Source organism: Pithys albifrons, chromosome 2, assembly GCF_047495875.1.
Source record: "Pithys albifrons albifrons isolate INPA30051 chromosome 2, PitAlb_v1, whole genome shotgun sequence".
Lineage (NCBI taxonomy): Eukaryota > Metazoa > Chordata > Aves > Passeriformes > Thamnophilidae > Pithys > Pithys albifrons.
The window spans coordinates 58,425,040-58,452,932 of NC_092459.1; the positions used below are offsets into that span (position 1 = coordinate 58,425,040).

The 27,893-nt window shown below is 40.4% G+C and overlaps 1 protein-coding gene across 2 annotated transcripts; it reads right to left on the minus strand.

Moving 5' to 3' along the window:
- Positions 1 to 52: 52 nt before the first annotated feature.
- IFNGR1 (interferon gamma receptor 1) lies at positions 53 to 27,893 on the minus strand. 2 transcript variants are annotated; one of them, XM_071549159.1, is made up of 7 exons: positions 27,678 to 27,893; positions 16,857 to 16,971; positions 16,299 to 16,471; positions 14,730 to 14,878; positions 13,858 to 14,020; positions 12,104 to 12,219; positions 53 to 5,476 (listed from the first exon to the last, which is right to left on the minus strand). In XM_071549159.1, exons 1-7 carry the CDS (start codon positions 27,763 to 27,765, stop codon positions 4,988 to 4,990), a joined length of 1,293 nt encoding a protein of 430 aa, XP_071405260.1. In that variant the 5' UTR covers positions 27,766 to 27,893; the 3' UTR covers positions 53 to 4,987. The 2 variants fall into 2 exon arrangements, with proteins under 2 accessions (XP_071405260.1, XP_071405259.1); XM_071549158.1 differs by having other exon boundaries at positions 13,852 to 14,020; positions 27,678 to 27,891.

The window sequence follows — 27,893 nt, forward strand, 5'->3', positions numbered from 1 at the left end:
GATTCAATCTTCAAAACAAAAGCTAAGAGTAATAAAGAGACAAGGACACACATTTTTCTTTTGAGATCTTTATCATATAAAAACATTTCAAATGTACACTATTTACAAAGTTTAATTACAGTTTTCAGCCTAATGATTGCATCCACTTGGAGAACATAGAGTATTAATAAACAAAGACTTCATAGAGGATTAATTACAAAAATGTCAGTGAAGAAATCTATGCAGATCACTTATTTCATGAGACAAAAGGTGCATTGTATTTGGTTTATTGTTTTGGTTGTATGTGTTTGCTTTTGGGGTTTTTGTTTTTAAACATGCTGAAACTATTAATTTGAACCAAGTACAACATCTCTTACTTATTAATACTCAGCTGTTTAGATGGCACCACTTCAGAGCAACTGGTAATTCCTAACCCTGAGAAAAACAGGTCTTCTCATGCAATTTTCTTTTTCGGCAATCTTCTAATGAAGCATTATATACAAATATGCATGTCTGTTCTGTGCAACTGGGACTCTACATAGTGTTCTTTCCACAGATGTCAGTACATTTGACATTTTTTTTTAAACTACATTACTGATTTATGTGGAAAACCACATAAAAGCAGAAGATTTGATGTGTCTGTGCCAGTATGCAGTATTGCCACATTAGTTCACTGTTAACTGCAGATCTAATATCAAAAAATGACAATGTCTACTCTATGTCCATGAGAACTAAAGAAGTTCTTAGAAATGTTGTAATGTATTAGGCTAACACTTTGTGATGCAATTTCTTTTACACAGAGTATAATGTTTTGGAGTCCTGTACTACATCATCTACCAAATCACCTTTAGGAGAGAGGAAGGGAGGAATGCTGAGCAGCCAGGACAAGAGTAAAAATCACTCAAAAAAGTCTGAAGTAGTGAAACCTTTGAAGTGTGTCATACTGAATAGATGATAGGAATGTAAAAGGCAGGAATATTAAATTATTTTGAACGTGTAAATGTTAGACAATTTCATATCCTGTGTTCAAGGTGCTGTGCATGAATATCCAGAAGCTCAAGCATACTACTTCTTCATCACAAGAATATTATTTTTTAAAATAAACTAACTTAATTAGGTGAAAATGCATAGATAAAAACTCCCTAACAGCTTCCCAACGACATTGCTCAGATACTTAGTATTACAGAACTGCAAAAGCAAGGCTAACCAGCTGTAGCAAGAAACGCACTTCCATTTCCCTGCCCCAAAAAGTCCTCACACTGCAAGCTGCTGGATTGTATTCTATCAGAGACACTATCAGGCACTTGCCTGCTTTAAGGCTCTCAATACCACTACTAGCAACTGCTAAAAACAGGACGGGGGAAGCAGAGCTTACTGACCTGGAAACACATCCTTGTCTCACCATGGCCTCACATTTTCAGCTAGTCACAGCTAATAGAATCCCGTGCTTTGTGCACCCTTGAACTTCTTCACAACTATGAAACCTGTACGCTGGCCTGAACAATTTTAACATTTAAACTATCCCTGTGCTATTGGCTACTTGTTAAGTAAACAGCACACAGAAAACAGACCTGCAGGGATGGTGTTAATTCAGTGGCTTTTGTAATTAGAGTTCAGAAATTTTCATTAAAAAATGCATTTAACCTTGTGATATTACAAGACAAGGTCAGTTGTGCACATACATACATACATACATATATATATCTATGGTATAGTACAAAGCACTTATACTACTGTTCTTGATTTTCAGCTTACAAAATAACAGTGTCTTTCCAGTACATGTGACTACCTGCTGTGGCAAATTTTTCCCATATGTTTATATTTCTGTGTACTTTCTTATTGATCTTAACATCACTGTTTTTAATTATGTTCTAGGTCCTGGCTGGGTCCTTTTACTCATATATGACTCCCTGTCACTTGCAAGATTCAGAACAATGAACAGTGTGGCTGTATTGCAGAGGGAAAAGAAAATAATCTGAGACAGTTACTTAGTTTCAAAATGCATCTATCTGCACTCCTCTTCCAGTGTAGCAGCAAAGAAAACCCTTCTAGAACATAAAACACTTAGTGACCTCTTATGTTCACAAAAATCTAAGATGCTGTGTCAGCTCCCAACAGCACCAGGGTTTCCACATGCACTGTTAAAAATGTAAATTTAGTTTTCCAAAAAATTACATACTTGTGATAGGATCTTGGTTCTGAGGCAGATATACCAAATGAAACGGCTACTACAGCTAATTGATGACCTTCTTGGAGAACAGCAACATTTTTTTTTTTGGACAAGACTGACGGAAGGAAAACAAGCTACCAATTGCAAGAAGATTAACTACTTTGAGCAGTTGCAAAGAAGATACTCAGCAAATTGTCTGATCAGAAACTTCTTCCCAAAAACCAAGGCAACTTCACAGTTTCTATTTATCCTTTCTGAACCATGTTAAACACTTATCTCACATTTATAAAGTCCTGAGGTATTTACTGCTGTTCATATTTATCAACAAACCTCCAAACCCAGAACGAAATTACCTCAACTCCAAGCTCTGCACAAGACACAGCTGCTCATCTCCTTAGCATAGACTGCCAGAAGCTTCAGAGATGAACCACATCATTAAGTGAAAAGTCAGTTCAGTTGCAGTTTCAAGTGCAAGTTAATGCTGAATTTCAAAAAGGCTTCTTGAAAAACAAAGTGAGTTACTTTCTGCACTTGTGCCATGCAGATACCACCACATTAATGGGCCCTAAGCAGTAAGTCACTAAGCATTGCCTTCCAGGAATTCAACCCAGAACACAACTGAAAAGATTGTTAGGTGGTCTCACTGAGTTTGAATATAATGCAAAACCAAATCACAGCTAACAAATACTGAAGTCTTTAGACCTGGGCTTTCCATTACAGCACAACTATGAAATTCACCTCCTTGATTTGGCTTTTCCTAAAATTATCAAAACCCTGACAAGCAACCTGTTACGCTCCTGTGGGTAGAGATGGGAAAAATAGCTATTGTCTTTAAATCTTTTGTACCATTGTGATCAATAAGTGATATATGCAGGAATGGAAGCAGTCTGGCAACTGCTGTATAAGCTAACTTCATCTTAAGAATAATCATGTCACTGAAAAATGTAAGGACAGAAGTACTGTGACACGTGTTTTCCTTTAGAACCACTTACTCTAACACACTAACAATTCTGATAATCCTGTAAAAATATCTTTTAAAACAAAGACGCAATTTTGTATAAATGGACCGACTTGTGTGTGTAAGGCATCCTTTTATTCTGAACTAAGCTCCATTAAGAATTACTGCAAACATTTCCTACAAATAGAAAATACCTATCAAATCTCAAGTAAGTGGAAATAAATGGTTTGCATGGATTTTAATATAAAAAAATAAAATATAAAAAAATAAGGTCCTTATCCTTCAGTTTTCAAAATTATAGTCTCTATGCTACAAAATTCAGAGGACTGTCAGATAACAATAACTTAGGAACTACAACTTACCACACTATTTTTCTATTCTCTTGTGATACACTTTGGAGGTGATTTTGGGTAGTTTCTGAATTACATCATAAAAAGGGGGAAAATGGTAGTAATTTTCAACCTGCTAGAAAACAGGTTTGGAAGAAGTCCTATTGATTTCTATTCAAGAGTCATATTGTTCTAAGAATTATGATAAAAATGCCCCAGAAGAAACAGGGGTTTGAATTTAGAAAACATTTTCTAAAAATTTTGTGCAACCACCCATTACACACTTTTTTTCAGTGATGATCAGTCAGCATGCTAATACATTCGAGTTACCCAGAATGTGACATGGTTATGCAATGTATCCAGGTGATCTAAATGGATGCAGTTTTAAAAACAGGTAGGTTTTTTTAGTCAGACTTAGGCTACAAAGGAAAATGTCTCTTGATAATTAACTGAAATCTACAAAGTGATGGTGTTGGTAAGTGCCAAAGGAAAGCTACAAACATGGTGAAGTGCATTGAGGAGAAGCCCTATGAGGAGTGGCTGAGGGCACTTGGTCTGTTCAGGCTGGAGGAGACTGAGGGGAGACCTCATTGCAGTTACAACTCCCTTGTGAGGGGAAGGGGAGAGGCAAGCACTGACCTCTTCTCTGTGGTGGCCAGTGACAGGACTTGAGGGAATGGCCTGAAGTTGTGACAGGGGAGGTTTAGGTTGGATATTAGAAGGAGGTTCTTCACCCAGAGGGTGATTAGGCACTAGAACAGGATCCCCAAGGAAGTGGTCACAGCACCAAGCCTGACAGAGGTCAGGAAGCATTTGCACAATACTCTCACGCACATGGTGTGACTCTTGGGGATGGTCTTTGAGGGCTAAGGCTTGGATTTTGATGATCCTTATGGGTCCCTTCCAACTCAGCATATTCTATGACTCTAATAATATATTTCCAGTAGCAGGAAAGACTCCAAGTAACTGGTTATTTCACATAATCACAGAATCTGGTTGGAAGGTACCTCTGGAGATCATTCAGTCCAATCCCCCAGTCAATACTGGGCCATCCAGAGCAAGTGACACAGGAATGTGTCCAGGTGGGTTTTCAGTGTCTCCAGAGAGGGGGACTCCATAATGTCACTGAGCAGTCTCTTTCAGTGCTCTGCCATGCTCAATATAAGAAAGTTCTTCCTCATGTTGAAGTGGAACTTTTTGTGTTTTAGGTTATGGTAATTACTCCCTACTTCTTTGACTTGGAATCAAATCCTTAAATTATATAGGAAGAGCTTGAAGTATGTTTCCCATAGAGTATTGTTAAAAAACCCAGGGTACTATTTCGAATAGGAAATACTGAATTATATATAAAACCTCACCTACAAGTAGTTATTATAAAATTTCCCCACATTTTTTGCCATTTTGAGGTGCTGCTTTCAGCTGTGTACTGGTTACTCTGCTTGGATCAGAACAACTACAACTTGTAGATGTTCACAATTTAACACAGACTTTCCATAATTTTCAGTAATGCTGTTCTTCCTGAGTTCTGCTTAAACGCTTTGGTTATCCTGGTTAATCAGTTGGCCTGTAAGTATTCACAGGCTGTTCTTCACCAACATCTATCATCAACATATCTATTGGAACATGAGGCTTGTCATAGCCAGAAAATTTGAAACAGCTGCTTGGAATGACTTTTTGCTGTGTTTCTGTGGCAGAAACCTCTGTACCTGAAGAGTTACTGCATGTATCCATTTGGCTACTGTCAGAAATGAAATAACTCTCTTTTACTTTGTAATTCTGTTCATCAGCATCCTCTGTGCTTTCCTGCACAGACTCCTCTTCTGCTTTGGCTGGTGCCTCTGGGGTAGGAACAGATTTTCCTTCACCGGAATACTCAGGACTAACAGTTTCTTCTTCTGGCTCTGTCTCCAGCAAGGTTACGTCACCATTCACTGGCAATGCTGACTGGCCTGACACAAAGTTTATTACAGATATATACTTTCCCTCTGATTTTGGTCCTATACATAAGGTGTCTGCGTTCAGGTTTCTTATGACACTGACCTTAAATGAGAAAAAAAAATCACTTTTAGTTTAGAGGTTAAAAAAGATACAAGTTGATAACACAAATTTAACATCATTATAACCAATCCTGAAAGGAATTTGCAAAATTAGAATCTGCTGTGGTCATCAGCCTATATCCATGATTTCCAACTGTTTCATTAAAACCTTTATGCAAGTTCTCAAAAATGCTTTCTCTATGCAAACACATTTGCAATGACCAAATCCACTTCATGTCACACACTGCATTTTAAGTAATTTGAAGTTTTCAATGCAAAGGACAATAGCAAAAGAAGAAAAAGATATAATGCCCTTCAACTACCCAGGGAAACCTTTCATACTCTATAGCTAATGAGTGTAACTTACAATGACTGTAGTAATTTCTGACAACTGTCTCAAGTGTGAAGAGAGTGAACTTTCGATAGAGATTTAAAATTACATGAGAGTTTTTATGTATAGCTGATATCAAGCTCCTCAAGATTTGAATCAAAGTTTAGTTGTTAATCAGTAGCTGTAGCTGGACAGTTATGACTAAGCCATTGCACTGTGAACACTGTATGCTTAACTAATCTTTTGTTTTAAGAAAAAGAGAAGACAATCCCAAGATGAATGGGCTGTCTGGATAAGAGCCACCAGGAGTGAAGTCAGCAGAACTGAGCAGTAACCAGGAGAAAGGTAATTCTGGCAGTGAGAGATTGTGATCACCGATTCAAAATGGACCCCAGATTCAGAGGGAAGAACCATGCATGCAGAGTAATTAGCATGAGAAGGGAGAGAGATAACTGGCAAACAGGGGGTCTGATGCCTTTGTTTGCTGAAACCTATAAATAGCATACATTTTTGATGATGGGGGAGCCAGCCTTTTGTGGGTTAGCACCTAGCTCACTACCACAAACCAGAGTAAAAAATTGAAATACGTCACCTCAGTGCGTGAACTGGCACTGCACAGCAGGTAACGAGCCTGTGTTCAAGACAACATAGCCAGTAATCATATCTATGCTGAAGTTTTCCTACTTATTTCACAGTGTTGCTTAAGCACTCCCTCCCTGCTGCAAGAAACTTTAAAGTTCCACTTGGAAATCGCTCGACAGGATGATCATATGAATTCCTTCAATGGCCAGGTTCCAGCTTGTTTTAAACAATTATGATATGTCTTCAGGCTGTTTTCTTCTAAATGTTTTTCAAGTGTTCTCAAGAATACACACATATGAAAACAGAAAGTAGGGTAAATTTTTAGCTCTTTGATGATGTTCTCTAAAGCTAAGAGAATGCCTAGGGAGAAACACTTAATTAATAGTGCCCTATTCCGACATTTGTAATTCCCTATAGATGTGTATCACAGACTATCAAGTATTACAGATATGCAAATGTCTTAATAAAATACACAAACACTGGGGTTTTTTACATTTTATAAAAAAATAATCTAATTGAAAATTCAGATTGAGACAAATTAGGAAGAAAGGGATGTAGGTACAAAGAGGAACAGGGAAGAAGAATAACATTCAGAAAAGATACAAACAGACACAAAGAATACCCCAGTCTGTATTAGTCTAAGAACTGAGAGAGTCATCAAAACCAGATGATCAAGTCTGACTGCTTTTCAGGAGTCCTCCCTGGTCGAAAGGTTGTGAGACTTAAGCTTTCCATTCACACCTTCACAGTGTGCTGACTTCATTAAAACTTGCCTTCATCTCTAACTTCAGCTTTATTACCCTTTCCCTCAGTAGCCCTCATAGCTGTTGATGCTGATGTGGTTTAGGCTGGATTGATGAAACCATTGCAACTTAGAAATAACAAGCAAACTAACAACAAACACCACCAGAAACCAAACAAACACTCCCTGGCCAGCAGTTATTTGTAATCTAAGGGAGTTTTACAAACAGCTCTGTGAGCACCATCAAGGTCAAGCAAGGTTTCTCAAAAGGGAAACCCAGTTTTCTCTTGGCAAGTTCTAAACCAAAGCAAGCTGGTGCAAAGACACTCCCATTCCCATCCATGAAAGAAGGAAGTAATCAGATGAAAAAACTCCTGTGGGTTTCCCGGTACCAAAGGGTTTTTAAGAGTCACTGAGTCATGACTTCAAGACAATTTAGCAATTCATACAGTTGTTTCTAGCTTCAAAGATAAGAATCACAGCTTATTACACTAACTGGAATGCCATTCAAAGTATCTCAAGTAACAAGGGTAATTAAGATATGGTTGCTGTTGGAAAAAAAGTATTTGCCATAGGTAAGTTAATATTTTTCTTTTTTTTTCCATGTTATCTAATACTAGCAAACTGACAGCCAGTGAGCTTAAAACAGATGTCAGCAGTATTTCCCGGCATGTGCAGGTGCTCACGTAACTTCCTGTCTCCAATGACAGCACCTGAGCTTTCAGGACTTTGACTGTCTCAGCAGACGAGGGAGATAAACTGGTGAAAGCCTGGCTCAAAGATACAGATAAATAACATATCCCAAGGAATCTGTAACAGTTAGTGTAATTAACAGATTCTTTCTTAATTTTCTTTTCTAAGTACTTGTCCACTCATGAATTTCCAGTAATTTTCAGGTGCACGCTTTCTAGAGGAGAGTTTGAGAAGTCCATTTCAAACCTTAATAGGACTGTGACAAAAATATGCATGGCCTTTGCATGATTTCACAACACATTAAGGATGTGTAAATTTACAAACAGAATACCATGTTACTGCCCTATCAATGCTCACAGGAAAAAAAAATTCACAAAAGCTAATGAAGCAGCTTCTCGCTTGTGAAGATGACAATTATTCATGACAAGTCAAAAGGAACAATTACAATTCCTCCAAATCAAAAATACATATTGTATAACTAAAGAAAACAGCTGCAAAGAAAATTCTCAAATGTTTCCTGAATATCTGTAAGCATTCTACAAATACAAAGAAAGAACACAGCTTTGTCATTCCTGTAAGAATGAGAAAAAGCACCAGCAGATAGAGAAAAGTTGAAGTAAGTATGAGCTAAAAGTGAAAGTTGAGTCTTTCTCTTATAAAGTAGCATGTTTTCTATCCACTAAAATATTTGTCATCATTTTAAAGATAAAAGGCATTGAAGAAAAATAAAGAGAATTCAAAGCAGAGAGAGATGCCTACATCATACCAGTAAATTAAGGCCAGATTCCTTTTTAAAGTCAATAAGCCCTTATCATAAATTTTAGAACAAAAATCCAGTACAGGAAAAACCACACCCAGGACAAATGGCAACCACTGAAGATGAGGGTAGAAAGAGACAGCCTCCTGTAATGCTTTTTGTGAGAAAAACAAGGAAAGTTTTAACTACAGCTGGACTGCTGAAACATCAGACTTCTGTGATCCAGGCAGAAGACTAACATGATGAAGTGTGTCCCATTTCACTATGTGCATATTCCTGCTAGGATCCTACTATTTATAATGCTGCTTAAAACATTTAAACGAACATGTTCTCTAATGAAGACAATCATTTAGTGCCCACACTGAATCACAGTTGCACTCTGAGAGCAGGACCAATACATGACTGACATGTAATTCCTGGGAGTCACAAACAGGATAGAAAACACAAGAGCTTTTAAGATCTAATGGGCACTGGTTTTGTTTTTTTTTTCTCTGGGTATATGAGACTCACAAAGACAACTGCTTGATGGTTGTTCTTTTGGTTTCTCCCATCTGTTGGAAAATTCCAGCTTGCTAAAAGTCACTCAAATGATGATCAGGAAGCAGATAACTGGAGGGCAACACTCCTAAGTTAGGAAATCTTGCCTAGCCTTTTAACAGATGGAAAAACTCCCTAGATATTTTATTTTCAGACAAGCTCAGGTAAACCACAATGGTCATAACCTGTACAGAAACAAATGCCTAGTACATACTCAAATATCAGTGACAGGCTCTCAGCTCCAAGAATTCTACAGAGATAATGTCATATAATTAAATGTATCACTCATAGTAATTACTTACATTATTTATTTATCACTTTAAATTATAAACCATAAAAATAATTATTCATAGGTTTTTAATTGCTCATTTTACACTCCCACATTACTCATATCACCTGTATTGAAACTATTCTTATGAGTGCTGCAATATAATTTTGTCCCTAGAGACTTCAATGGAAATGGACAGAATCACAGAATATCCTGATTTGGAAGGGGCCCACAAGTATTAGAGTGCAACTCCTGACTCCACTGAGGACAACCTGGAAGCTAAACCATACATCTAAGAGCATGGTCCAAATGCTTCTTGAACGATGATGGACTCTGAGCAGTGATCACTTCCCTGGGGGACTTGTCTCAGTGCCTGACCACCCACACAACTGTATTTATAAACAGTTATAGGTCTCCATCATCTGCTCAGCAACAAAGCATGATGTAGAATGTGAACTACACTGTGGTACACTGGAACCTGGGAATCACAAGATAACATATAGCCCAGTAAAATGAGAATATGGGCACACAAATGAGTTTCTGCAAGGTGAGCTCAAACATGATCTTGGAGCACACATCAGAAAGCTCACAGGCATTTAGGAGCTGTGATAGGTTTAGTTAGGCCAAACTTCAGTTTCTCGTAGTAGGCCCTATGTTTCTTTATTGGAAGATATAGAAAGTGACACAGGCTGTAACCAAAGATATTTCATACCATATGACACCAAATCAGATATAGAAGAAAGGAGGAATTGCTCTGCCTCTTACTATGGTGGCAGTCCTTGAGGACAGACGTTGCTGTCTCGAGATGGGAGATCTGGATCCCTCATCACTGCTTTTGTGGGGAAGTAGGTATTTTTCTGGTAGCTTTACTTGTGTGTGTGTGTATTGCTTTTTTCCATTTTTATTTCTTCTTTTCTTTGTAAATATAATCTACCTTATTGTAAATTGCAGTTTTGTGGGTTTTTTAAAATTTCTTTGCTTTCCTTTCTCGGAAAGGGGGGAGTTGCTGTTGATTAGGTGAATACTTGGCATTTTGCCAAGGTCAAAACTACTACAGGAGCACACATTCTATTTGTGTGATATTCTTTTTCCTGATCCTTTAGATGTGGTATCACATTGGTACTGGGAAGCCAAAATAACATTGAGCACAGTGTCATTCTGAATGAGGCATCCTTTCCTACAACGCACTTTGCAAAATGTTACTGTTCTGTGTATGCAGGACATAATTTTATGTATTCGGACAATTACATACTCACGTGCAGGTGACAAAAGGTCTCCAGTGTCTCTACAGGCCTAGCTGCAGATTCTGTCATAGAGGTTTCTCTCATCTGATTTTTTAAAGTCTACAGTGTGTATGGCTATCTCCAAACTAGTCTCATGGCTACATCACAGTCCATGGAAAGAAACAGGAATTTAACAGACCACTTCATCTGACCAGAACTGTGTATTATTTTAGAACAAGATGAATCATCTTGTGCTGCGCAAGTTGATGGACTAGATTACTGCTTTACTACAGAGGGACCTGGATAGCATTTCTGGGTTGGATACCTCCATTTAGTCAGAACAATCTCTCCTCCTAGTATTCTAGTCCAAAGAAAGAAGGCTCCAGGGGGATCTTAGGCATTGAGCCAGCCCTACACCTGGAGGGAGGGGTCATTATAAAGGGTCTTGAAATTGAAGAATATGGAATTGAAGATCATGGCCTACTCTCTCTATAAGCCTTATGTGGCTTCCCACATCCACTGAGAAGATTCACTCTCGCTATGATTACTGTTTACTACTGCCTCATCTGGCAGTTCTTGAAAGTTGTGATTCTTACGTTGTGACTAACTGGGAGACCAGGAGGGCATTATAACAGTACTTGTTAGACACTCCACTCTTGCCTGATGTGAAACCAAGAAGTGCTTCTGCTCTTTAAGGAACAGCCAGTCTGTTTCCTAAGCACGGCTACAAGGAGCTCTTAAGATAGAGCTGCTGCTGATCCCTCTTGCCTGTGACTGCTCAGTGAGAGAACAGACTCCCCCTAGTTGTTCTTACCTCTTCCCCCAGCACTATTACTCCCTCCCTCCCCTTACTCTGCACATCTCTAAGAACATTGCAGCAGTTAGCAGTATTACTATTTAATGAAGGAATCTCACAGCTGTCCAGTGACAGGACAAATGGAAATGGGCGCAAACTGAAACACATGGAATTTTATCTAATTGTAATAAAAAGCTGTGAGGGTGGTTAAACACTGGAATAGGTTGCCCAGGGCAGCTCTGGAGTCATCCTCCTTGCAGATGTTCAAAAGCCACATGGATATGATCCTGGGTAACCTCCTCTTGCTGATCCCACTTGAGCAAAAGGGTTGCACTAGACCGTCTTTTCAAAAAGTCTCTTCTAACATCAGTTATTCTGTAGTTCTGTGTCTCTGCTACTAGGATGATCCTGCCTAGGTACACACACATTGAGTTTTTAAGAACCAAGTTCTCAAACTAGACCAACTACTGCTACTTCAGTTAAAAGAGAGACTGCAGTCTACCCCTAAAAAGTAAAAGGCATCTGGCTGCAGATGCTATCAGAATGGAGACTGGCATAAATTCTAAACATCCACTAGACCATGGTTAAAAAACCAAGACCCACAAACAAAAAAACAGAGATTGGCATAAAGATGTAGTAGTTATACAAGTTAAAGAGTTGAGTATTAAAAACCTCAGATGCAGGTAAGAAGTCTGAACTTACCAAAGACTTAGGCAGCTTTATGTTCTTTTTCCTTAGTTTCTTACAGCCACAATACACCATCAACATTATGCTCAGGATCCCAGTAACAACACACGCAATGATGATATATCGTGCACCTAAGAAGGTAAAGCAAAGGAAGTTTGGAAAAACAAGCCACTGCTGTATCATTTAGAATAACTTGAGATATTGTAGGAGTTCTGAACACTTATCTGTAACATGTGAATGCGTCAATTTACTACCTTTTTTCACTCAAGAAAACTTGGTTGATAAAGCTTTGAGTAAATAAAAATCATCATGACAGAAGATTTTCAATTTATATAAACATAATCATGTTTTTATAGAAATAAAGGAATTTTATAACTATTTTTTTTGTTCCTTAGAGATGACAGATGGGGATGAAGAGATTTGTACCTTTTCCATGTGATAGGGTATTAACTAACTACACATAGTTTATGTATAATAAAAGTAAAATGCAAAATCTTCCAAAACATAGAATTGTTATCTATTGCCAGTAGGCCTCCACTATTGTTACTCTCTTTAATGTCTTCCTCTCTCACTCATACTGCAACTCTTGTGCATACAATAAAAACACAATTCCTTCTATCCATTTCATCTCTTGTCTCTACTGAAATTTCAGGCCATAATAAAGTAACAGTAAAAAGTTTGTAAGAGGTTATCAGAGATATAAAGGTGGGTCACTAGCTGCCTTTTTTTCTCTTAAGAGACAAATTTCATGACCACAGGTTTATAGTTGCTTCAAACTCAAAAGTCTGTATGCAGTGATGAAACTGAGCAAAAAGGGAGCCATTGGAAGAGACAATGCTTCTGAAAACCACATAACTCAGTGTATGGTCCATTTGTTATTTGTTAATTACACCACTGATCAGGTGCAATGGAAACAGGTGTTATGGGTTTAGCTAAGTAGGCCATAAATTTAAGTTTTAAGAGTTCAGACTAGGCTTGGAATTGTCAGCTGACTTGAACTGAGCTGGGCTAGCTAACAGCTGACTCCGTCTAGCCAATAATAGTGTATTCCATACCATACTACATCATCTCAAAAGGAGTAAAATCCAATGTGTGGTAATGGCTTAGTCAGTTCCATCACGGCTGGGCTACAAGCCAGATGTGGTGCAGCTGCTGTCTTGTTGGGCTAGGCCTTGCTCCTGCTGCCGCTGCTTGCATTTTGTTTGAGTTCAGGGAAGTAGAAACATTTTGTTGTTACTTTTTCTCTTTCTTGCAGGGTGTCTTTTAGAGTACTTAGAGATCTAAAGTGATACACTTTGTATTAATTGGGGAGTGGGAAGTTATTTCTTGTTATATATATATAACTTACGTAAGTGTGTGTTATATTGTAGTTTTCTCTTAATTTTCTCTTTTCTGTATAAATACATGTAGTTAGTTTCAGCATAAACGTAGTTTGGAGTTTTTTCTTTCCCTCTCCCCCTTCTTCCCTTTTCACTCTGTCTTGGACAGTTGGCATTTTGCCAGCTCAACCCAAGACAACAGGTTTTGTGATACCAATAAGCAGGAAAAACACACCCAAAAATGTCAGGTTTATTTGAAAATAATACATGATCTTTAAAGGTCTTCAGAACTGTCAAAGTGCACTTGGAAAAGAATGATCATACTTTCTCTTTTTTCTGTTATCCCACAGGCATCCCATGGCTATATCAGAGCTCAAATACTTGCTAGATCAAATCTCTGGTCAGATTCAGTATTTTCTTACTATAGTTTTAGAATACTCTTACTCTTACGCTTGACAGGAACAAAAATGCAGCTTTCCTCTGATGAGGTGCCAATCATCAGTCCATCAATAATTGCCCTTGCTGAAACACAGTAATTGTAACCTCCATCAGAAACTTGGATATCGAGGCTACATTTATCCACTGTACAGTTGTCTTCCTCCAACAAATTAATCTGCAAAAAAACAGAAGGCACATTGTATCATTTAACTCAAGAGAACAATGTTACAGCACCTTCTAACACTTCAAAAAATGTTAAAACACAATGAGATGATTCCTACATTACCTATATCACTTGCAAAAGCTGCGTGAACTTTAGCTATAAGCTTATTAGCTACCTTAAGATGTTTTATTTGATCAGAACATGGTTATTTTCCATCTATAATTTGTGCTGTTCATAGTCTAGATTCACATTCCTGATTCACTTATAAAACTGTACCTGGATGCATATAAAAAGGTAACTGTAAGTAAACACACCTCCTACAATTTGCCTCAAGTTCACCCTCCATGGTTGCTAAATAAACTAGTTTCAATACCTTGAAAGGTAATTTTCTTAAATGAAAGGTCTCTCTAGACAAGTGAAAGGGGCACAAGCAAAGTTACCAATGTTTTAGCATGTATGCAGAAACAGCAGTCTAGGATCAAATAACTCTATCTTGAGTACAGCTAAGGCAATAATCTAATTTTTGTTAAAAGACATTCATTTGGACAACTGAAATCCAGATCTTCCAGTCATATATCTCACTGTAACGCATACAACATTTTCGAGTTTCTACTGTTTTCTTGCTATCTGTTTGCTCCATGTGCTATAGGAGTGAATCTCTTGCTTAGACATGTAAGGTAAACAAGCATTTTTAATTCAAAGTTTTACTTTTGGAACTTACCTCATCTGTGCTATTCCGAAAAGTCACCAAGTACTCGATCTTTAAATCAATGTCTTCAATACAAGAAAGAGGGAACACGGGATGGTAAATATCAACCACGATTTTATCACCATGCCTTGACAGATCCAGTTTTGGTGGTCCTATTTTTCCTGCAAGACATTGCACCACAGCTATTAGGCCATTTTTAAGCTTTTAACATAAAATATGTTATTTGTAGTTAGCTTTCAAAAATTCATCAGACATTTGAGAAAAATTACATGTTTATTTCAATGTTGTTGAATTGCTCAACAATTGTTGCGGTGAGAGCTTTCTTGTTACTTAGAAGTAATGGAGGCACTTGGATACATTACTGAATCAGCTTCTAAAATGGAAGGACACTGTCCATGAAGAATTTCACTGTTAAGCAATTCAACTCTCCTGCACACATAAGGCCATATAAGTTCAGCTGACAACAGAAAAGACTAACAGCAATTCAATATACACGTGAACAAGAACCAAACATGATACTGTTGACTAGATCCCACCATAAATCACCTCACCTAAAATCAATACTGTACTGAAACAAAGACTATACGAAAAGCCAAACTAATCTCACACTGAGCAACAGTCCTTAGGAAACCTGATTTCCCATGGCAGTGGCCTATGTAAATTTTTGGTGTCTAATGATCTGACTGAAACATGAGTTTCTTGTTCAATGGGAAAAGGATTTTGTCTCTCCACACATGGATACAAATTTTCTGCAAACTGCCAAAATCAGCGTTATTACTATGACTTCTGTCCCTCTGTCAAACACTAGAACCAGCCATTATGTCAAGGCATAGGACTATTGGGTGGGGAGGGAATCGTAGCAGAAAACAAAAGCATAGCCCAATCAGAGAGAATTTCATGGGTCATGTTCTGCCTGAAACGATGTATGTTGAGAATGAAGCAAGTATGAGAGGAGGTCTCTCCTTGCTCTGTCGCATTTCCTCTGCACTGCCCATGCAATGCCAAGACCTGCCACACTGTATTAGACTGGCCTGGACTCTAAACACAACATTTACTGTATAGTAACTGTATACTGTAAAATATTGATGTCCAAGACTGATTTTTCCCAAAGCAGCCCAAAGGATTTGCATGAAGAATCAGTAACAGTTATCCAGTTACAGTGAAATCCTACAGCTTCTAGACAGTCCTTAGTTACCCAAAGCTGTCAGTATATGGCATTATAGTGTCAAGCCAAGGCATAACTACTTCAATGATGCCTAAAGGTCCATAGTGCCGGATGAGTTTCCTACCCTAAATTAGTGCCTAGAGCAGCAGGAAAGAATAGGGCAAGGATTCACAGAGTGCACCAGCATCATCATCTTCTTGCCTTGACATGTTTTAAAATAAATACTCAGATCCCACAGCATCAGGGCTAACAAGTACTATGGAATCCTACTAAACAATCATCAGGCTTCATTTCATCCTGGACTCCTGGCTTTAAGATATTCCCAAATAAAACACAATAATACAGCAAAAAGGGGTAACTACTAACTTTACAAATCTGGGGGGAAATAACAAGGTTTAGTTTATGATGCAACTTACCATGCCTTTGCAAAATAAACTCATTTGTCTCAACATATTCAGACTGTTGTGACCCAATAAGAGCTTTAACTCGAAGCCAGTGAGACGAATAAAGATCACATATTTCCCCTGAGAGATCACAAAAATGAGCTGAAGTGTTCACACAAGTTGTGATGATCTTATAGAAACCTAAACTGTAAAACAGATCAAGTAATAGTTAATACTGTATTAAATTGCACAGTATTGTACAACACACTTCCTATAACAAAACTATGAGGGTAGCCAGGTACTGGCACAGATTGTCCAGGGACGTTGTGCACTCTCCTTCCCTGGGGATATTCAAAAGCTGATAGGACAATGGCCTGGGATGACCTGCTTGGGCAAAGGGGTTGGACCTCCAGAGGTTCCTACCAACCTCAACTATCCTGTTACTTAATTTTGCCTTAATTTACACTTGGGCAGTCTTCAATCTACATGAATTCATTACACAGAAACAAAAATACTTACCATGAACTGACTGCTACTATATCCTTCCAGAGAATATGAGCTATGAGAAATGACAAAATAATAAGAACTTACTCATAAGGCTTGATTTCCACAACAAAATGAGGAGTTTCAGACACAGGTGGGTACTGCCAATGCAAAAGAGTTTTGAGATTTTCAGATTTTACTACAATCTCCGTTGGTGAAGGCACTAGAAGAAAGAGAACAATTGCACTTTGATAAACAGACTTATTAAACACAAGACCAGTCAAATGTAGTCCTAAATTATTTGGAAAAGACAACACGCTAGACATAAAAATCACAAATACTTCCCCTCAAATGAACTAGCCTGTCACCAGTACAAACACATATCAGCCATGTAAGCTGGTTTATTATTCCTCTCTCCTACAAAGAGAGCTTTTGTACTGTCTGCAACCCAGAAAGCAGGATAACCCATGTCCACCAAAAGCAAGTCCATCAGACAGCCCGTACCAGGTTCATAAGCAGTGATGATTACATCCCTATGTTGGTATTTTACAGATATATCAGCAAGATAGATAGTATGACTCCCCTCAAGTTAGAGGAGATTAGCCCAGCTCCTGTAGGTTTCCCTTGCTGTTCAGAAACTCAGATGGAGTGGGTAGAGGGTAGGGTGGGAGATGATCCCAAAGCTGGAATATCAAGGCCAAAAGACAACAGGCTTGTTGGGGAAAGTCTGGATTCAACACGAATTTCTAACAATGACACTTCTACAACTTCAGCACTATTTTCAGTAACCTGTCATGTCAAAAATAAAATACAAATGTTTGTAAAGCATTTGAACACTGAACTTATAATGCAGTTCCATATACATGAAAGCATTTTAAGTGCACTTACTACACAATATCTGAGGTAATGTAGCAAAACAGTACAAACATAAAAAGCAGCACTGACAGTTTTCCTTGTGCAGTAATTATCTATTCCAAGCACCAAAAGCAACAGGGATATCAAGGGAGCAGCTGCAGGGGAAGGAAAATTACAAGATACTGTAACTACTGAAGGCTGTCACATGACAGGAAGAGAAAAGAAATGAAGGTCACTCAACTGATTTTAACTGTTACTTCTCAGATTCTCAATGTCTGGTTTGGCGTCTTTACTATTCTCAATATAGCTTTTATGAAACATTGACAGGTAACTCATATTTGACCTGCTTTGGGCTGCTGCTTGTTCACAAAGCAACTGCTACAACTTCACTGTTATACTTTGAGGGAAAGTAAACAATTTTCACATCTTGAGAGCAAGACCACAAATGTAACACATTACCGAAAGTAATGCACGGAGGCTGAGATACGCCATCAACCACCAAGGTTTGATACATGTAGCAGAGACACTCTGCAAATGGTTCTGTGGTTTATGCTTAAGTAGGTACAAAAGTGGTATTTCAGCTATTGGAAAAAAGGAACACAATCACCAAATTCACAACCACATGAAAAAAAAAGGTGACAAGTTGATAGAAGAGGTGTCAAGCACACAAATAATACTTCAAATATGCAGTTTTAAGGCACAGTGTAGTTAACCTTACTAAATTTAACTTTTGTATACCATTATACAACTAAAACTTCTTAACAAAAGGGGTTGACCCCAGAGCACTGAAGAAGGTAGCATATGTTACAGTGGGACCCTTCCATCATCTGCCAAAGTTTTAGGGAGGTCCCTGTTAACTGGACGCTAGCCACTATTCCAATCTGCAAGAACATGAGGAAAGACCCACGAAAGCACAGACAATCATCAGGAACAATCAACGGGGTTTCACAAAATGCAAGTCCTGTTTAAGTGATTTGTTATCTTTCCAAGACAAAGTCACCTGCCTAGTGGATGAAGGGAAGGCAGTGAATGTAATTTTCTGGATCTTAGTAAGGCTTTTGATACTGTTCCTCACCATGTCCTTCTGAACAAGTTGTGGGATGTGCAGGTTCACAATGCACTGAGTGAAGAACTGGCTGAAGGGCAGAGTTCAAAGGGTTGCACTGAATGGAGATGCACCTGGCTTGTGATCAGCAGTGTTCCTCGGGGCCTGTTCTGTTCAGTATTTTTACCAATGATCTGGATGCAGCAGCTGAATGCACCTTTGACAAATTTGCCAATGATACAGTAATGGGAGGTGCTGTTGAACCTTGTGAGGCACATGTAGCCTTGCAGAGGGAACTAAACAAATGCTCTTTATCGTACAGCCCACGGTCCCTTTACTCAGGCTGGGTGACATCTAATGGTTTCTCCTCCAGCCACTCCAGAGACCAAGCCCTGGGACACCCCAGCCTCATTTCATTCCAGCATCAAGAGTATAGATCACAGAGAATATTGTGGACTGTCAAACTGCTAACATCTTTCTAAATGCTATTTCTGCCCATTGCCAGTAAAAATGCCACAATACTTTATGTGAACACTGCTTTACTCAACTCATGATGAAGCATTCTTTTTTCTAAACGTTACACCACGTTCTATTTTGTTCAGCAGGCACAACTGGAAGATGATGACAGTGGATAAGGTCACTGTTAAACATGAAACTCCTTTTAATTTACAATAAACATAAATGCAGCAACACTCAAGGTGCAATATCAAACAGTGAGAAAGTGTGGAAAAAGTCAGAAGAAAACTGATTAGCAATTCATATCATGGTGCATTATACAGGACACTCAACAAGTTCTAGTTTGCCTCCTGTTCAAATGCAGTGATTTCCATCCACAGTTCACCTTGTCTTGTAAGACAGAAATACCAGCTGATGAGAAGCCAACAAAGATGGCAGCAAGAACAATTTTTAATTTCAATTAAGAAATTGAGATGTCTAAGTGCACTGTAAAACAACACAAAGGGAACTCCAGACAGCAGCTGTACATCCCAAGAATAAAGAATAAAAAAGAAGGCCAGTCAGATTTACAATTCTTTTCAAGCGTACTAAAAAAAATTAAATGGGCCTGGATTTTGAGGATAAAGAATTGTAATGATGAAAAGCAAAAGTAGGAGTAAGAGAGGGGTAAAAGCAAAGACAAGCGTGATCACAGGGTGACCTAGAAGTTGGGCATTTAACAGAGAACAGACTGCACAGTTTATCTCAGCAAACTCCCACCTGCATCAGTTATAACTTAGAGGGAAATATATTTATTTGTCCACGTATGAACAACCCAGACTATTGCTGCCATACTGGTGGCAAAAACCTCAGCAGGTGTGACTACTGTGGTGTGTTTGTATATATCTAATCAAACATCTGCTCAATGTGCAATTATCTTAACTAATGTATTTAAGATTTAGTACACATTTACATGTTCAGCAAACTTGCATAGCAAACAGGAAGGAAATACATGTGGGAGGAAATTAAAAGCCAAACTCTTCTGAAAGACTTATTTTACTGCAAGTATCTGCTGCTGCTTGATTTCAGGCTGCTAAGAAACAAGGCGGATGTTGAGTTGGTTTGGGTTTTTGCTCAAAGTAACAGAAACAAGTATATCTAGTTGCATCTTCTAAGACTAAGATAGATAACTGTTAGAACTAATCCACTACTTGCACACAATACATGATGCAGTTCTGCTTCAAAAGCATTCATCATCGAATCAGAAAATGCTTGCCTTTATTTACAAGCATAACTTGTGAAGAACAAGTTTAACTTGTCTTTATTTATACTTTCAACTCCCCAAGTCAAGAACACCACACTGCACTATCTCTCACACATCTCAGCAGGGTCAGACATATGCAAACTATATAGACATAAAGAAAAATTTCTATACTAGCTTGAAACTTGACTATCTTGTTCACTATGAAAATGCTCCTGAACAATACTACCTATGGAAAGTACTTATGAAACACAAGTTTGAAGCAGCCATATATTCAATAAAATCTATTTTTAAAGCATATACAGAAGGACTTAATATTTTTTACATATGTAGATTTTCTACCTATTCACTGAGCTTCAGAAATTCATTGCCCAATAGTAAAAATTAATTCAATGAACTGGACAATTCAGAGATGTAAAAATGAGACAGCCTTTCAGCTGATGTTCGTATCTTGTGCAACACCAAAGTTCCTTCTCTCATTCTGGCGGAGGCCACGAGGCATTGCTGCATACACAGAGGCTTTTGTCACCACAGTTCACAGAAGTGGAATTTAACTGGAAGTGCAATAATGCATGTAACAGAATAGGGCCTGATGAGTCCAAATGCAGACTTCATCACATGGCTATTTGAGACAACACTGCCCCTAAGAGCCACAGAGTTCACTGAAGTTGTATGTGCCTTTTAAACATCATTTAGGTGCTGAAATACAGATTGAAAGCACAAAATCAAAGCTTAAAAAGACAAACTGTGAAAAAAATCCAAGTAAAAACATCTTTTGAAAGTTTGTTCCCTTTTTATATTTCCATTACAAATAAACTAATCCTTATAATCCCCAAGTGATACATAGGAGGAAAACAGTTTTAAACCACTTTAATAGGCCAAGAGGGACAACAGTTTGAACTCTGCTGTGGATAAGGCATCATTTAAAGACAGCTTCAATTTTAACAAATCAGTCCCTTCTGGGCCCCTGACTGGGAAACAGTGTCCCTTCCTTGTGCCAGCCCTGTGCTCTACCTGAGCTCACAGAACCATTTTAACTGCACCCAAAAACAGTGGAAATCTTGCTGACTTCACAGAAGTTAAAAAGTCCTTCTCCATAGCTTTCACCACCACTGAAAATGAAAACAAGGGGGAAAAGATCAGATAAATCTGCGCTATCTAGAATGCTTCTGCAGGACTCTGCAGCCATACACAGTGGGTGTTGGGAAGTTTCTTTCAGAAAATGAGTTTGTGACTGATCCAACCTGCACCAACTCCATGAGACTGAAGGCATTTGAGAATAAACAAGTCACAGCTGCTTGGAGGAGTTAGCTGACTCCCTAGAGGTTTCTCATGGGAGCTGCTCAGGTTCTCACAGGACTCTGCACGTGTGTGGAAACAGCCAGGATAAGATAATATAAACATGGGACTTGTGAGATATGGGTTTTAACGAATTAAAGGTTCTAGCGTGTTGGTGTGAGACCTTTTTAGCCAACAAGATGTAGCTTTAACCCTATATAAACCGTGTGCTGTGTGTAATAAAAGGTCTTCACTTTAAACCTTTAAAGGCTTGTTGGGTGAAGTCCTTGCTCTCCGCAGAAAATTGTTTAAGTGGGGGAAAAAAGAAGGTGGCAAAAAGGCGGCCAATACTCTGAAAAAAAGGATTCAGAAGGCCACAAGTCAATGCTAAGGATGAAAAACAGCACATAAAAATACTTTAGTTTGACTGTGAAGACTGCATTTCCTTTATTTTGGTGCTCAACATGGGGCTTGAAGCGTTTGAAATAATGACAGATTTGATTGGGATGTACCAAACTGAATTTATAGCAGTTCGTCCTGTTCAGCTGGTAATGAGCAGGTTCCTGTGCTTGCTACGGGGCTCGCTTTCTTAACAGTGTATCAGTGCAGTGCTCCTTGCTTTTGCTGCTTGCTGTACAGCTTATCCCCTTTCTGTACTGTGCCTGGGAACATTCTGATAACAGCCAGGGCAATGTGCCTGGGCTGGCAGGTGGCCAGGGTGTTGCTGCTTTCTGTGTTGCTGTACTGGACAGCCTGGAACATCGATGTGAACTTGAACTGAAGGGACTGTGACATGTGAATGAGCGCACGATGGAGCCGAAATCCACCTGTAGTCCATGGAGGACCCCATGCTGGAGTAGGTGGATGCTGAGGGAGGATGTGACCCTGTGCTGGAGCAGGTCTGCTGGCAGGACCTGTCACCCCATGGGGGACACATGCCAGAGCAGTTTGTGAAGAACTGCAGCCCATGGGAAGGACCCATGTTGGAGAAGTTCAAAGAGGACTGTCTCCTGTGGGTGGGACACCATGACTGAGTAGGAGAAGCAAAAATTGCCTTGAAGACTGGTGAAGCAGGCTGTGCCCTTCAGCCTATGGAGGACCATGAAGTGGTTTATGCTAATGGTGGGCTCCAGCAAGAACCCCTTGTGGCAGCCAGGCTGGGGATAAGGGAAGAAGTTAATTGCAAGGTTAAACCTGATAACCTGGCACAAAAACAAACAGAGGTGGATTGTAATGATGTGCCTTCAAATTGTTCTAAGCCATGATTTGTGTTCAGGAATTACTACAACAAGAACCACACAAACCAAAAGTGAAGGAGCCTTACAAGAAGCAGCTGCAATGCAGCAGTGCCCTGAGCTGAGCTGAGCTGGCTTTGGTGGTCACTAACTGCAAGCAACTCTCCACCTTTCCTGTCCCAAGTGACCCTTGTAACAGAGCCCAAAAGTCTTGGACTAAATGAGTTCAACAGACATTTTCCAGGCGTGGGCCACAGACTAAGGGATAGATATCTGCGCATTATATCAAAGAATGGGAAAGGTGGTGGTGGTTAATGAAGCTGTACTAAATAGTGTGGGACCAAGGCATGATGTAAATGGTAGGGACAAGATGTAGAATATGCAGGTTTTAGCTGGGGCAATTTTCTTCACAGTGCCTAGCATGGGGCTGAATTTTGCATTTGTGCTGCTCACAGTAATGATATTAGAGAGATGTTTTTGTTATTGCTCAGCAGTACTTACACAGAGCCAAGGCCTTTTCTACTTCTTATAATGCTGTGCTACCAAGGAAATTGGGTGTGCATGAGATGTTGGGAGAAGACACTGCCAGGACAGCTGACCCCAAATGACCAAAGGGATATTTCTTACTATACAAAGTATAGTATATAAAGTGTGGGGGGAAGGAGAGAGTGGGGGAGTGATAGTGTTTGTCTTCTGAAGTAAACACTATGCATGATAGGACCCTGTTCTCCTGGAGATGGCTGAATGGGAAGCAGTGAATTAATTCCTTGTTTTGCACAGCTTTTGCTTTCTCTATTAAACTGTTGTTATCTCAACCCATGCATTTTTCTCACTTTTACCCGTCTGGCTGTCCCCCCAGTCCCTCTGGTGGGGGAGTGAGCAATGTCTGTTTGGGGCTTGGTGGTGGGCTGGGCTTAAAAGCATAACAAGTGGTCCTCTAATCATTTGGATCCTTACTTCAGTGTTGTGAATCCAACAAAACTGGTCTGTACTAAAGCAGAGTACAGCCCTCTGGGGACTAGAAGAAAGCTAGGAGCACTGCCCAGAGCCACAGGACAGAATCCCAGCAGGAAGAGGTCAGCACTCAGCACAGTCTACAGCAGCACAAAGCACCTGCCATGGCAAGAAGTGGGAAATGGCTGTCAGAGCAGGGGCTCTGCCCAGTGCCATGCTCCCCTTCAAGGTAACATCCCTGGGTTAGCATGCACCCCTCTCTATGCACTTCTGGCAGGCCAGGCACTAAACAGCCCAGTTCCTGCTCCTGTCAGACTGCTGGAAGGGAGACTGCCTGCTGGCTGGCTTTGGTGGGGAGCTTGGCAGACAGGCAAACACCAAGCATCAAAGTGCTTAAGAAATTTTGTGCCTGCTTACTTGCCCAGCCTTCTCCTAAGTGGCAGCAGCCACACAGTGTACGTGGAAATGCTTGCATGTGCTTGCCTTTACTCACTTTCATTTATCCCTCTGAAAGAAATGCAGGATGTACATTTCTCTTGTAATGCCACTCCTGTACCTTGATGGTACTTACTTAACAAAGTTACTACAAACAAGCTAAATTAATGCGTGTGACAGCAATTCTAAACAAACAGTTTTACCAGAAGTTCTCAAAGGATCTTAAATTCAAAGAGGAATTATTTTATAAATGAAGGAAGCACAATGAACAAGGGTAAATTAAAAGCTATTAATTTTTTTAATATTTAGTGAAATTAATTTGGATTATTTTGTAAGAATTAGGAATAAACACTATACATAGTATTTAGAGCCTTTTTACAGCTTCTGTTTAGAACAGGTTTTTATTTTCTTGGGGCTCAGAGGTTTGATGCTGTTCTGTGAAGCTTTTAAATGAAATGTTTATGATAAAAATCTCCACAAGACAGTAAGTTTTATGAAGAGGAGAGGCAGACTGAGATCACCATTTAAAAAAAAAAACCACAGCAAGTTGCACAGGATGGACACTGAAAAAAACCAAGATGTCATAGTAGAAGCTAAATATTTTTTACCTATCTTATGATTATTCTTCACTTTTATTATAGATGAGAAATCATTAGAATAGATGATATATAAACACAGAACTTTCTATCATCTAATTTGTTTTTGCTTTCAGCTGCACAGACAACTGCCAGTAAACTGAACCATAAAAGAACAAACAAATGAAGACCACCATGATGACCACATATAACAGAAAGTCAGCTGCACAAATAAACTACATATGTCCTTGGAAATCTAGCTTTCAATGTAATACCACAGCATCAAAATCTTGTTCTAATACTGTAGTCTCGACCAGAGACCTCCTCTTGCGGGATACTAAAATAAAGACAGAGTTCCCCATCAGCAAGTGCCTAGCTCCACTAAGGAGTCACAGGCCTATCAAGGCAGACACATTAGATGCCCAGCTGTAGGAAATGCAGGAAGTGTTGCAATACCTGCTACACTGTCTGGCTTTTCTAAGGAAAACTGTCCCCTACAACAGAAGGTAAAAATGACTGGGCATTTCCCCATTACACACTCAGCCTTGAGATATGTATTACATTACTGGCACACTGAAAGCCCTACTAAGACCTCCGGGAAAAAAAAATCAGTCCTTGCCAAGGAAAGTCTGGGCTCCCCAGTACTGGAGAGACGTGGAGTACCTGGAGTGGAAACTGGATCTTTTCAGCCTCATGAAGAGACGACTGAGAGGAGACCTCATCAATGTCTACAAGTATCTGAAGAAGGAGTGCCAAGAAGACAGAGCCAGGCTTTTCTTGGTGGTGCCCAGCAACAGGACAAAAGGTAATGGGCAGAAACTGATGCACAGGAAGTTCCATCTGTAATGCAGAGTAACCGTGCACTACAACAGATTGCCCAGAGTGGTTGTGGAGTCTCCTTCACTGGAGATATTCAAGAACCATGTGGACAGGATCCTGTGCAATGCAGTTTAGGATGACCCTGCCTGAGCTGGGAGGTTGGATCAGATGATCCACTGTGGTCCCTTCCAACCCGACCAATTCTGTGATTCTGTGTGTGAAAGCACCATAAACATCCTTCGGACTTCCCCTTCAATTCTTCCACTGTAAATCAGCACATCTGCTTGCATCAATATAATAAAGTAAGAATGTAGTATTAGTCAGTAAACATATAACCAGCATTTTCATTCAACTAATACACAGCAGTATCAATTAGAATTCCCTTCATAAGGTTTTTATTCACTAAAAACTTAAGTTTTTATTTAAATGATGACATCTCTCAAGGGCATGGTTATAGTGGCTGAGACCAACCTGAAGTGCATCACCAGGAAAATGCTGCTTATGTTTTCAAAACCTAACTCAGAAGCATGTTCTGCTTCTTTGAGCTCCAGGTTTGCTACACTCATGGGCAGAAAAACGAGTTTTTTGCTTCTAGGCAGCTTGCCACATCATCTACACCACAGCATGGCCGTGTACTCTTACAAAGAGATAATTGTTCATGTGTTGTGCTGGATTATAGCAGGTTTGGTTTACAAGTGTTCTACCAGTAATGTGGTTTTTACCTTAGAGATGCTTAATACAATGTAAAAGTGGCATATTTTCCTGGCAATAAAAGCTTTCTTTTAAAAGATGGTAAGTCAGATCACGGATGACAGTATTTACTCTATCAAGTCACCTTACTACTCACATGAGGAATAAAAGGGAGTTTCCCAGCAAGGTGTACTAGTTAACGAACAACTCAAACAAACTGGATATTCAAGATGTAAACTATCAAGGGACAGGAAATCAGGCAGATTACCATTTTTATTGCTCCTCCACATCAGATAAATATAAGCAGACTTTCATATGGTGTGGCCTGTCCCCAGGGACAACCAACTTCACCTGAGCATAACTCCAGGAAATCTCCAGCAGCAGAATCCAAGGAGCCTGGGCACACAGTCAGAATTTCTGTGACATAATGCAGTGTTTCAGATAAATGGACCTGACTTTGTGGGTGAAGCTCAGGAGAGCGGCACTCATCTCGTGGGCATGCTTCCTATTTTGAGTCCTTTCAAGAAGAGCATAATGTGGAACACCTGTATACAGCTCTCAGTACTGTTAAAAACTAAATCCATGTTCTCTTTTGACTACTGGATAGCAATCTTAGGGTTTAATGTGCTGTTCCAGTTTGAAGCGAAGCCTGAAACCTGAATGAATACTTATTTCATAATTTACTTGTCACATCTCTGCACACACAGTTCTCTGCTGGCCAACCACCCCTCCTCCCCCTCGGCCAAAGGGTTTCCCCACTCGCGTGGTCCAGGCCACGAGTCCGATGCCTCATTTGGACACCCCAGTCTTGTGCTCCCTATTTCCGCACTGAAATTCCCAGCTTCTCTGCCTCTTTGGACACGCGAAGTTATAAAGCACAGCTGAGTAGGCCTGTTCGATGCACACCCTGCGCTGGCTTTGCCTGACAAGACGCGCAGACACCCGAAGTCAGGGCTGATGTCACCACGGCCCGGCCCGCGGTGCTGCGCGCCCACAGCGGGGTGCGCACCGTGAGAGGAGGCAGCGCGCACGGCCGGGCTGACCCGGGGGCACCTCTGCGGGGCAGCACGGCCCAGCCAGGGGGAAAGAGGGCGACGCTCAGCAGCAGAGCGGGGCTCGACGCCTCCTGGTCGCCGCCCGGCCGCCACCACTGCCCCGGCGGGGAGGGAGGCGGCAGGACGCGGGGCCGGCGGCCCCACCCGCGGCGCTCGCAGCGCTCGGGGACAGGCTGTGGCACCACCGGCGACGGTCCCGCCGCCCCTGGGCAGCCCCGCGCTGATCACAGGCCGGGCGGCCGGCCTGCCCGTCCCATCCCGCCGCATTGCCCCGTCCCGTCCCGCCCGTTACCTGCGGGCGGCTGCTCCCCGCGGGAAGCCGCGCTCCGGAGGGGCGCCAGCAGCGCTACGAGCGCCAGGAGCGGCAGCGGAACCCGCATGGCGCCCGGCGGCAGCTGCGGGGGAACCAGCGGAGGCCGCCCCGGCGCGTCTCCCCCACCTCCGCTCCCTCCGCTGTCGGCGCGCTCCGCCCCGCTCCGCCGCGACGCCTGCGCCCAGCCGGGAAGGG